Source organism: Glycine soja, chromosome 15 (assembly GCF_004193775.1).
Source record: "Glycine soja cultivar W05 chromosome 15, ASM419377v2, whole genome shotgun sequence".
NCBI classification, from domain to species: Eukaryota; Viridiplantae; Streptophyta; class Magnoliopsida; order Fabales; family Fabaceae; genus Glycine; species Glycine soja.
Window position 1 is genome coordinate 50,931,971 of NC_041016.1, and position 12,873 is coordinate 50,944,843.

Below are 12,873 nucleotides of genomic sequence, written 5' to 3' on the forward strand. Positions count from 1 at the left end.
GTGTACAGTCAATAAGGTCATTAGGAGAAAATCATTACACTGAAGTTATTATACTTTACAGACCAGACGTGGAAAATTCATAATACGTGCATTTGTAGATTGGCGCGTCTGTAAATTGGAATTAGGTATGCACTAAGGTTTCGTATATATGTGAATTGGAATCCGTTGTGCACTGAGTTTGTTTTCCTTTTAGAAATTCTTAAAAAATAGTTTGTTTTAAAGGTTTTAAAAAACTATTTCTCTTATCATCACTTCTTTTTTAAATTTTCTTTCATTATTTTTTTCTTCCATCTTCTGATCCTTATGTTTGTGTTGCTGGAGTGATTTTTTTCTTTTTGAAAAAAAAAAATCAAATCAACGAACTCTAGAATTTATTACCGAGTCAACCAATTAGCAAGTTAATTAAAAAAAATTAAACCAAAATGTAAGTCATTTTCATCTTAATAATATTAAACCCTTGTTCTCTAATAATATCAAACTCTGGATGAGAACTACTATAACATTTACAAGTTAATTGAAAATTGATTGTCTGATGTATTATTACTAGACTTGCTTATTTAGATATTTTGAACTTTATGATTTATTGTTTTGTTTTATTATATTGTTGAAATATTTAATTAATATGTTATTTATATATTTTTTGTTATTATTTTTATAAAAAATAGATTCTTAGGAGTCTAGTCTATAGATATTTTGTTATTATTATATTGTTATTATTTTTAGAACTCTCAGAGTTTTTGGGTAAACTCTAGAGGTTGGTAACCTTGAAATCAAGGATATATTTGTTTCTCATTTTTTAAAATTTGTTTTCATTTCAGAAATTTTTTAAAATTTTTGTTTTAAAAGTTATTTTTCTTATCATCACCTGTTTGTAGTTTGTTACAACGAATTTCCTATCATCCAGTAAATTTGTTTTCAACTTATTGAAAAAGTAGTCTTTTCAAACAACTGTTTTTAAACATTTTTTCTCTGTTTTAAAAAAAACTAAAGAAGCGTAACAAATTTTATACTTATTGTGTTTCCATTTACTGAGATTTAAAACTGCCCATTTTTTTTAATTTTAAAATATACCAATTTAATTTAGTATTAAAAGCAATGGATTTTTTTTTTGTAAGAGCAATCGATTAAATTTATGTTTAAAATGTTTTTTTAAACTTAAAAAATAATTTAATGTTTTTTCAAAAATCAAAATTGTAGTTTCAATTTTTTTTTTAAATTTTACTATAATTTGTTTTTTCAAAGCTTACCCAAATGCTCCTTATTTTCATAATATATAATGATAATGATAGGATTTTTTTTTTAACCAGAATGATAGGATAGTTAAGAAAAAAATGCCTAATTAGTTTTAAAATTTGAATTAGCATAACACTTTAAGAAAATGGACATTTGTTAATTATTATGGCGGGAAGTTGATATAGGATATAAACAAACTTTTTGATTAGATCCGACTAACTAGGAACTAAACACTACTCATTCAGGTTTCGATCAAGAGTTTTTAGTTTCAGCGAAATCATAACCAGACACCATTCTTCTCATAAGAGAGTTATTAGTTTATTATGGGGAAGTTATCAATCAAATTGCACGATAAGTGCAAGAACCGCAAGGAATCATCATCATGGCCATTAACAAAGTGTTTTCACCATGGTAGTGGAAGAGATTATGCAATTGGAATTACACAAGAATGGGGTATTGACTTTTCTAATCTCTTCATTGGGCACAAGTTTTCTCAAGGTGCTCATAGTCAAATTTACCATGGTATATACAAAAAGGAACATGCTGCTGTTAAATTCGTCAAGGTTCGATATAATGATCAAAAGGGAATCCCAAAATCCCTTTTAGAGGCTCAATTTTTAAGAGAAGTCACACATCTACCTCGTCTCCACCATCAAAATGTTGTGAAGTTCATAGGTGCATACAAAGACACTGATTTTTATTGCATTCTCACGGAGTATCAGCAAAAGGGGTCTTTAAGGGTGTATTTGAACAAGTTAGAGTCCAAGCCAATTTCTCTGAAGAGGGTGATAGATTTTGCTTTGGATATTGCTCGTGGAATGGAGTATATACATGCACAAGGGATCATTCATAGAGACCTTAAACCGGAGAATGTACTTGTTGATGGGGAAATTCGCCTCAAAATTGCTGATTTTGGCATTGCTTGTGAGGCTTCGAAGTGTGACTCCTTGAGGGGTACGTACCGTTGGATGGCGCCAGAGATGATCAAAGGCAAACGCTATGGGAGAAAGGTTGATGTGTACAGTTTTGGGCTTATCTTGTGGGAGTTGGTGAGTGGAACAGTACCATTTGAGGGCTTGAGTCCAATCCAGGTTGCTGTTGCTGTTGCAGATAGGAATTCAAGGCCAATTATTCCTTCACATTGCCCACATGTTTTGAGTGATTTGATAAAGCAGTGTTGGGAATTGAAACCAGAGAAGAGGCCTGAGTTCTGCCAGATTGTTCGAGTTTTGGAGCAATTAGATCAAGGCTGCAGCTTCTTGCCCCCCAAGAAACTCAAGCAACACCCTCTTTCATTACGAAAATGGTAATCAAGAGTGTACTTTTACATTCTGAATTACCCTTTCGGTAATGAAAGGGGGTCGTTGACATTGAAGGAACCCAAAACATGGTGCAAAGGTGTAGTAGCCGGGATCATTATCATCTTTAGAATGAGTTTCCTCTTAGTATTCATAAAATTGGTCATGTGCATTAAGTAGTGGCCTGATTTTTGTAACTTGGTAGTTCAACCATTCCTTTGTTTTTAGAAAGGAAGAGTTAGTTGTTTTAGATATTTATCATCATGTCAACTATTTCATTTTGTTTGAATTCTGGAGTCAATTGTTCATTAGAAAAGAAGACATGAATTGATGGTCTATGTACAAAAGGTTTATATATATTATACAGTACAAAATCAAAAGCTAATGGATGGTGTGAGTGAGCACTTTATTTTGCTCACTTTTATTCAGTTAATTTCAATCTTTATTTCTTTCTCTATTTATATTCTTTCATCTTTGTTTATAATTCACTATACTCTCTTTTCAAATGTTTGCTTGCTTAAGCAAATGCTGATTGAGTGGAAGTAGAAAACTGATAATTTATTACTTATATACTCAGTTACTCTTGTTCAACATTTTCTATTGCAAGCTTTGTAGTTGTTCATTTTGATATCCATTCATTTGATCAAAGATTTGTTGATCCCATTCTTGCCCTCCAGCTGGTGGAACATATCATTTTGTAGGATTTCTTCTTCTTCTGTTGTTGTGTCACGTTGTGTATGTGTCATGAATCATGATTGGATTATAATTTGAAAGATGTGGTTAATACTAACTATGCTAGAAAATTGCTAGTTATACACGTTTTCCTTTTATCCCTTTTTATAGTCGTGTATGAACATATCCTTTTTATAGCCTTCCCATGGTGAGAAGTTGGTATTATGATTTATGACATATTCTGAATTGCAGTTGGTTTTAATTTCGTATACAGCTGGCCTTGGTGCTGTTTGAATTCTAATTCATTGTTTTCACCTTATGAGATCCTTTGCACTCATTCTGTTTGTGATGTTGAACCTTACAGTAAGAGTAACAATGTTTAATAACATGAGAAGAAGCCAACAGCACTAGTATACTTTTCTACCATACTGAAATCAATATCAGAATTAGATATATGGTGGCACAACCCACAAACAATCTAAACAAGACAGTTGCTTGCTGCTGTATATTTCCAGGATTAATGGACTTCACTCATTACTGGATTCTCAATCAATGGACAAGGAAGAGATTCCTTCTTCTTGTTCAAAGAGATGTTATGCACCCAAATTAAGCCCAATTGTTTTGCCTTTGCTAGTGTCATTAGTGCCTGTGTGGGGAAAAATGGGGCACTTCAACATTGTTCAACTCTTCATGCTCATGTCATCAAGTGGGGCTATGATACTAACAATTTTGTAGTCAGCTCATTAATTGATTGTTACGTAAATTGGGGACAAATTGATGATGCTGTATTGTTATTTGATGAAACTAGTGAGAAGGATACTGTTGTATACAATTCTATGATCTCTGGATATTCTCAAAATCTGTACAGTGAAGATGCATTGAAACTATTTGTAGAAATGAGGGAAAAAAAAATTGAGTCCTACTGATCATACTTTATGCACCATTTTAAATGCTTGCAGCAGCCTTGCAGTTCTCCTTCAAGGAAGACAAGTGCAGTCTGTTGTTATTAAAATGGGTTCAGAAAGGAATGTGTTTGTGGCCAGTGCTTTGATTGATATGTATTCAAAGGGTGGTGATATTGACGAGGCTCAATGTGTGTTAGATCAGACTTCTAAGAAGAATAATGTGTTGTGGACATCCATGATCATGGGTTATGCTCAATGTGGGGGAAGTTCAGAGGCTGTGAAACTTTTTGGTTGTCTATTGACCAAGCAAGAGTTTATTCCTGATCATAATATCTGCTTTACTGCTGTCTTAACAACTTGTAATCATGCAGGATTTCTTGACAAAGGGGTGGAATACTTCAACAAAATGACAACAAATTATGGCCTGTCTCCTGATATAGATCAATATGCTTGCTTGATCTTTATGCAAGAAACGGAAATTTAAGTAAGGCAAGGGATTTGATGGAAGAAATGCCTTATGATCCAAATTATGTAATTTGGAGTTCTTTCTTGAGTTCTTGTAAGATTTATGGAGATGTAGAACTCGGGAGGGAGGCTGCTGATCAACTTATTAAGATGGAACCCGGTAGCGCAGCACCATATTTAACACTAGCACATATCTATGCAAGAAAAGCTTTATGGAATGAAGTTGCTGAAGTCAGAAGGCTTATGCAACAAAGGAGAATAACAGAACCCGCAGGATGGAGTTGGGTAGATGATAGCACCATATTTGTGCGCACCTTGAAGTCAGATGTCGATGTGGTTAATGTTTTGATAACTCTGTATGTGAAATGTGGGGATGCCAACACTGCTAGATTGGTATTTGACAAAATGCCCCAACATCATCCTGTATCATTTCATGATTCTGCATTTCCTACACTGGCCTTTCACCTCGACCACACATGAAACCAGGATGGTTTTCAACCGAATCAAGAGATTCATCTTCTTCCTTTACTCTCATTGAAACCTGAGGACACTTCTTTAGAATTCAACTCCAGGGACTTGTTGTTTTGTTTGAAGGATGCCATATTTTTGCCTCCTTTTGTGGCAATACCAGTTCGTCCAAGACCTGGTGTTTGGGAATATGTCCATAATAATGTCTCTGACCTCAGCGTGGAGCAATTAAGCATTTCTGAATATCTTTGCTTCAAGGAAGAACTTGTAGATGGAAAGATTAATGACAATTTGTATTGGAGCTTGACTTTGAGCCATTTAATGCCACATTTCCTCGCCCATTCCACTTCGCATACATTGGCAATGGTGTCCAATTTCTTAATCGCCACCTTTCACCAATTATGTTTCGCAACAAAGATTCCTTGCGGCCCTTGCTTGATTTCCTCCGAGCTCACAAATACAAGGGCCATACTCTGATGACAAATGATAGAGTACAAACCTTTTCCAATCTTTAGTCTGCATTAGCCATGGCCGAGGATTATCTTTCTAAGCTTGCTAGTGATACACTCTATTCAGAGTTTGAATATGTATTACAAGGAATGGATTTTGAGAGAGGTTGGGGTGATATTGCTGAACGGGTATTGGAAATGATGCATATGCTCCTAGTCCCTAAATATTCTTCAGGCTCCTGATCATAATACACTAGAGACTTTTCTTGGGAGAGAGCCAATGGTATTCAATGTTGATATATTATCTCCTCATGGCTACTTTGGACAAGCCAATGTCTTGGGTTTGCCTGACATTGGTGGGCAAGTTGTTTATATACTAGGTCAAGTGTGTGCCCTTGAAAATGAGATGCTCCTTCAGATCAAGAAACAAGGACTTGATTTCACTCCTAGAATTCTAATTGTTACCAGGTTAATAGCTGATGCAAAGGGGACAACATGTAACCAGCGGTTAGAAAGAGTCAATGGTACTGACCATACTCATATTTTGCAAGTTCCATTCAGATCAGAGTTAGGAACTCTCAGTAAATGGATCTCAAGGTTTGATGTGTGGACTTAGACTTATGTAGAAGCTGTTGCAAGTGAAATTGTTGTTGAGTTACAAGGGCATCCTGCTTCCATCATTGGAAATTACAGTGATGGGAATCTTGTTGCATCTTTATCGGCTTATAAAATGGGAGTTACCCAATGCACAATCATGTATGCACTTGAGAAGACAAAATATCCAGATTCAGATTTATATTGGAAGAAATTTGAGGATATATCCCACTTTTCATGCCAATTTTCTGCTAACCTAATAGCCAGATATAATGTTGATTTTATCATCACCAGTACATACTAGGAGATTACAGGAACAAAAAATACTGTCGGCTAGTATGAGAGCCACACTGGTTTTACTCTTTCCGGGCTCTATAGGGTTGTCTATGGCATTGATGTTTTTAATCCCAAGTTCAATATTGTCTCTCCTGGAGCTGATATGTTAACATATTTTCCCTACTATGAAAAGCATACTAGGCTTACATCCCTGCATAGTTCAATTGAAAAGCTGTTATTTGATCTTGAGCAGACCAATGAATACATTGGTTCATTGAAAGACAAGTCAAAGCCCATAATTTTCTCCATGGTAAGGTTAGACAGTGAAAAACATAACTGGATTGGTAGAATGCTTTGGTAAGAACAACATATTGAGGGAACTGGTCAACCTTGTTGTAGTAGCTGGTTATATTAATGTAAAGAAGTCCAGTGATAGAGCAGAAATTGTAGAAATTGAGAAGATGCATAAGCTCATGAAAAAGTATCATTTAAATGGTAATTTTCGTTGGGTTGCTGCCTAAACAAATAAGGTATGTAATGAGGAGCTGTATCGCTTCATAGCAGACACACTTGCAATCCTTTACAACCTTGAGGACATGGTTGATTTTCCAAACGTGGGTAATGATAGCAATACCAGCAGCACCTACCAGGCCCAAAAGGAATGTTTCTGTTAGAAATTTGGCTTTTCTGCCTCTTCTCTCCATTCATCTCTATATATAATACATAGCATTTATAACTACTTTAATGACAATTGATCCTAATTCCTGATTTGTACAATCTAAATTAAGAATCCTAAATAAATCTAATTAATAGGCTGAATACTATTACTAATTTATAATAGGAAATAAATATACATATAACAGAGCAGCTGATTTTTAAGAAGATAATAATGGTCCAGCGAATTCCTTTTCTAACATTACCCCTCAAATTGATGCGGGTGGTCAAGGAGCATCAATTTGTTATTGAGAAACTGATGCCGAAGATGAGGAACAACCTTGGTAAATATATGTGCAAGCTGAAGTTGCAAGGTAATGTGGGGAAGAGAGACAATACGATTATCAAGAGCCTCACGAATGGAATGACAATTCACTTCAATATGTTTGGTGCATTCATGGAAGACTGAATTGGCAACAATTTGAATGGCGCTAGTATTTTCAGCATAGAGAGGTGTAGCCTCGGTTTGAGGGAAACCAAGCTCAGCTAAAAGACCATGAAGCCAAATAATTTCAGAATAGACTAGAGACATAGCCCGATATTCAGACTCAGTGGAAGACTTAGAGACTCGAGCTTGCTTTTTGTTTTTCCAAGAAATAAGTGTAGAACCAAGAAACATGCACCAACCTGTGACAGATCTTCGAGTATCTGGACAACCTGCCTAATCAGCATCACTATAACCCACCAAATTAAGAGACGTCCCAATAGGAAAGAATAGCCCCCTATGAGAAATACCTTTCAAGTAACGAATGATATGTCGGACAACAGCTAGGTGAATGTGGAATCGAGGCTACACCTCTCTATGCAGACAATATTAGCGCCATTCAGATTGTTGTCAATCCAGTCTTTCATGAACGCACCAAATAATTTCAAAACAGACTAGAAACATAGCCCGATATTCAGACTCAGTGGAAGACTTAGAGACCCGGGCTTGCATTTTGCTTTTACAAGAAATAAGTGCAGAACCAAGAAACATGCACCAACCAAGTGCATTTCCTTTTCTCGAGTCACCAAAATATGTGATGCAGAAAAATGGACCCGGCATATTTTGTTGACAAACTCTGCCTTCAAAAAACTGGAAATTGAATTTAGTTGAAGTTAGTTTCTCATGACATGATAAATTGGTTCAAATGCTTATTGAAAGAGATGCTTATATTTTTAATGTTAGATTGTATTTTGAGAAAAATTACATTGCTTGGTTTAAGTGTTCATTTTTTTATTTTTTGAAAATAATTTTTTTTTAATTTTAAGATTTAGAAAACATGTCTCTGGAAAAAAAAATTAATTTAAGGTGTCATTGCGTTTTTACTCATTCAAAAAATACTGAAAACATTGATTTGTTTTTTTTTTAAAAAAATTTTTGGTCAGTCTTTCTGAAAATATTTTCCAAATTTTAAATAAATGTATTTTCAATCTTATGTTCTGTTTTCTTTAAAAATGAAAATAGAAAACACTCATCAAATCAAATTTCACCTAACTTTGTGGTTAATCTTTATTGAAATACCTACTACTTGTATTTTTTAATATTACCTATTGCTTTAGTTTTCAATGAGATATTAAAACTTTTTTCCCCAAAATTACTCCAAATAAATTATACAAATTTTTAAGCACAATCATTAATCACTTAATAATTACAATGTATAAATAATGCATTTATATTTTTTAAAATATTATAGTAAATTTTGTTTTTAATCTTTAAAGAAAAACTTCACACATTACTAGCTTATCAAGAGGAAGTAGGTATTAAAAAAAAAAAGCATAAATACTCCCAACCACACTAGATAATTTCTTAGTTGTTTTTTTTGGGTGTTTTTGCTTCATTGCACTCTCATTCCTTGGTTTGGCTTCGCACCTCCCTTCAAAATCTCAAAACCTCTCTCTCTCTCTCTCTCTCTCGTGAACACACCAAGAGAACCAAACTCCTCCATTGCCTCTCTCTATCGCCTCCTCTAGCCACTTCATCCTCCTACCGAAGCAGTCCCTCAACCAATCCCTAACGGACACAACTTTCTCTCTTCATCCCCTCTTTTCAACCTCTATCGAAATCCATCCGCCAATTAGGTTTTGATCGACGTTTCACGGGTATACTACTTCTCTTTCAATTCATCTCTTGCGTTCCTCCTCATTCACTTTCTCTTTCTAATTCCTCTCCGTTAGCTATTTATTTCTATGCATGCTTTGATCTTGTTCAAACTCCTCGCAAATTAGGGTTTTTGCCTTAGGAGAGAAGCCGAAGTGTCCCGAGGAGGACCACATAGGAATAATGTTAAACTTAAATTTGATGTCATATTTGATTTGGCTTTGTTATGACTTGTGATATTTTTAAAAGAAGTTTAATTTTAAATATTATGAAAGTTGTAAATATTATGTAATTTTTAAATTTGGTATTATTTTGTATACTATAATAAAAACATTATTTTATTATTATCGATTCAATCATGGTTAGACCATTATACCTCGAACCAATGCTTTCATGGGTTCTCAACTTGTCTATTTCTATTCAATGTGAGATTTCACCTTCACACTTGTATTCCAACAATTATTGTGCATCGCTCATATTCTATGGGTGGACAGATGATGGAATGTAGTGGAGCTAAACACAATAGAGCATATGCCCTTTGGACTTGGGTCACTTGTTGTTGGGTTACAATCTGGGTTGAGGGTGCGGGGGTAAAGCCTCACGGTACGGTACAAGGGTGATTTGGTAATAATGAATCATAGATTTATTATCATACAAATGAAGTTATCCTATTATGGATTAAAAAGAAAAGAAACTATTGCTCTGCTCTTGAGGATGTGAACACATTTATCGAACCTCATTAAATTGTTATTTACGTGTGTGTGTGGGTGCACGCGTGTGATTTTATCTTTAATATTTCGGTTGTCGTTGTTAACAATCCCATTCAAATAGTCATGTTGATAATCTTTCTTTTAATAATAGTGCCTACTATTTTTAAAGACTTATGTATAAATTTTGGACGATCTCAATGGAGAGTTTTTTCCTCTACATCTGCTAGATTGTTTTTTGTTGACCTTAGCGAGAGCATTTCTGATCGACCTTTGTCAACATAGTTTTTGGTTGACCTTGCTTGGTTATTTTTGGTCAACCTCGGTTGGGACTATTTTTGGTCAACCTCAGTCGGGACTATTTTAGGTCAACCTTGACCAAGTATGTTTTTCACTGACCTTTATCAAAGTTGTTTTCAGCCAACCTTGGCCATGACTATTTTCAGCCTACCACGGTGAGGGTAGTTTTTGGTTGACCTCGACTGGGGTTATGTTTGACCAACATTAGCTAGGTTATTTTTTACCAACTTCGACCAAGCTTGTTTTCTTTCGACTTCGACCAAGGCTGTTTTTGGCTAAACTTATTCAGATCTATTTTCGGCCAATCTCGACCATGACTATTTTCAACCTACCTCGGCCGGGATAGTTTTTGGATGAACTTGATAAGGTTTATGTTCGACCATTATTAGCCAGGATTATTTTTTTACCAATTTCGGCTAAAGTTGTTTTCTTTCAACCTCAGACAAGGTTATGTTCTATATCAACCTCGTCCAAGTCTATTTTTGGTTGACCTTAGTCGAGGTTGTTTTTGGTCGACCTCGGTAGGGCTTTTTTCGCCTGACCTCATTCAAGGATGTTTTTGGTCGACTTTGACAAGGTTCTTTTTGGTTGACCGAACTAAGGTCAATTGCGACCAACATTGGCTAGGATTATTTTTTGTCGACCTTAGCTAAGACTATTTTCTATCAATCTTGACTAGCATTAATTTTGGTTGATCTCGCCTAAGGCTATTTTTAGCCGACCTTGTCTGCAGTTAATTTTGGTTAACCTCGATTAGAGTTATCTTTTGCCGATTCTGGCTAAAGTTATTTTCAACCAACCTTAACTAGGATTAATTTTGGTTGGGATTATTTTTGGTCAACCTTGACCAGGGTTAATTTTTTCCAATTTCGATCAACCTCTTTTATACAATTATTTTTACACACTCTTTCATACAAAAATAAAAAATATTATAATAAAATATATATTTGAATGATGAGAATTAAAAAAAGGTCTAACTTTTTTAGCGCATAGAACGACCCTAGCCCACAAGACTTTGTGGCCTTTTCGGCCTTATGGGCCATTTATATATGTGGCCCATTTGTCCCTTTGGATCATATTTGCCCTAACCCACAAGGGCCAAAGCCAAATGGGTTAAGATTGGCCAACTTGATAAGTAAATTTGACACCACACTTTAACTCAAAACCTTAAGACATTAGGTTTATTGGTCTTTTCACATATATGTAATTCAACTTCCCTATTTCTATCAAATATTAGACTTCACATTCACTCTTGTATTGCAATAATTGGAAGGCTACTAGAGACTCAAATTCATTATTTTTGTTTTACGGGTTTGATAGAGTATTCTTCAAGGCAAGGAGTTTGCTAAGTAGGATCATTGGACCATAATAAACGAGAATAAGCTAAATATTAAATTATAGTAGATGAATAACAACCATTTTATCCCATTCTAAGTTTGGATTGTTTAGTTAAGAGACACTATCATGTTGCTAAACAAATATCATGTGAAATGAGAAGATCAATGAGCTCCTCTTCACAATTAAGGCACCCCATATAAGATTAGACATTTCCTAGGGAAGGTCTTCCATAATGCTTTTTCGATCATAACAAACATTTTTGCTATGAAGCATGGCTGCGCCTATGTACTATGTATGTTGTCCCATCTGGTGCAAGAGACAAATCAACATACTCTATTACTCTATCCCTAAACCTAACTAGTTTGATTTAGGACACAAATACAATGCTATTTTTATTTTATGTGTCAAAGATTAATGAAGTACATTCTATAATGTCCCTTACGTTGTGGTACTGGTGTATTTGGAAAGCAAGAAACAAATTCATCAATCAAAAAAATTACTCCCAATCCTACCATTTAGTTTACATTTAATCAATGCAATAATTAAAACGATATAGTCTATGAAAACTTTTTTATTATTGAAAAATCAATATAATGTATATGATAAACAAAACTATTATAAAAGCTTGAGTTATATGTCACAACACGGATTGGAGTTTTTTCATCCTTTTCTTCGATAATGTCAAGAATGTGCCACTTGATATTGCACGTACATGGCATGCTAATAAAGAAACACCAAATTCATCAACTACAACCATCTTAATTGGTTCTTTAGAGTGCTACAACAGCTAATAATAAGTCTTAAGGGCTCAAAGAAAAGGCGTTAAAAAATCTAATCCTATATATCAGCTCACACGAATTATAGGAGAATAAAAAAGGTAAAACGAATTCAATTGAATGAGACACGTACTAGATGCAGCAACACCAATATGCCCTCACGACCCCCATGACCACGATGACAGCTTCAACGGTAAGAGAGCGATGGTGCAGGAAACACTACGGCGGTGGCACTGAGAGGCGCAAAGAGATCAAGGCGGAATGAGCTAGATGGAGTGAGGAGGGCTATGGTGCAAGTCCAAATCAAAAACAAAAAATTAGTCATCGTCTTTGAATACTGAATTTTCATGATAATTTTCCTAAAAATCATTGTCATTTTACGATTTCAATGACGTTTTCGCAAAAGTCGTCGTTAAAATGTTACTTGTATTTAGAAAAATGTCACCACTTTAAAAGCAACATCAATTTTAGGAGAACCGATGTTGAACTAGCATTGTTAAAAGTAATTTCTTTATTAATGACTAGAAATGATTGAATAAAAGAAGCATTCATAACTTGTGATTTGTACTTAAAAAAAAAACCCAACAATTATGATATC

General features: G+C 34.6%; 1 protein-coding gene and 2 pseudogenes across 1 annotated transcript; all 3 read left to right on the top strand.

Annotated features, from left to right (window-relative positions):
• The first annotated feature begins 1,556 nt into the window (after positions 1 to 1,556).
• On the top strand, positions 1,557 to 2,543 carry LOC114386274 (serine/threonine/tyrosine-protein kinase HT1-like). The gene has a single exon (XM_028346237.1). It carries the CDS (start codon positions 1,557 to 1,559, stop codon positions 2,541 to 2,543), a length of 987 nt encoding a protein of 328 aa, XP_028202038.1.
• A 1,565-nt stretch (positions 2,544 to 4,108) lies between these two features.
• LOC114386275 lies at positions 4,109 to 5,053 on the top strand (annotated as a pseudogene).
• Positions 5,050 to 6,437, top strand: LOC114386277 (annotated as a pseudogene).
• Positions 6,438 to 12,873: the final 6,436 nt, after the last annotated feature.

Coding starts and splice junctions, on each gene's coding strand:
- LOC114386274 (XM_028346237.1), top strand. CDS start 1,557: ATGGGGAAGTTATCAATCAAATTGCACGATAAGTGCAAGAACCGCAAG.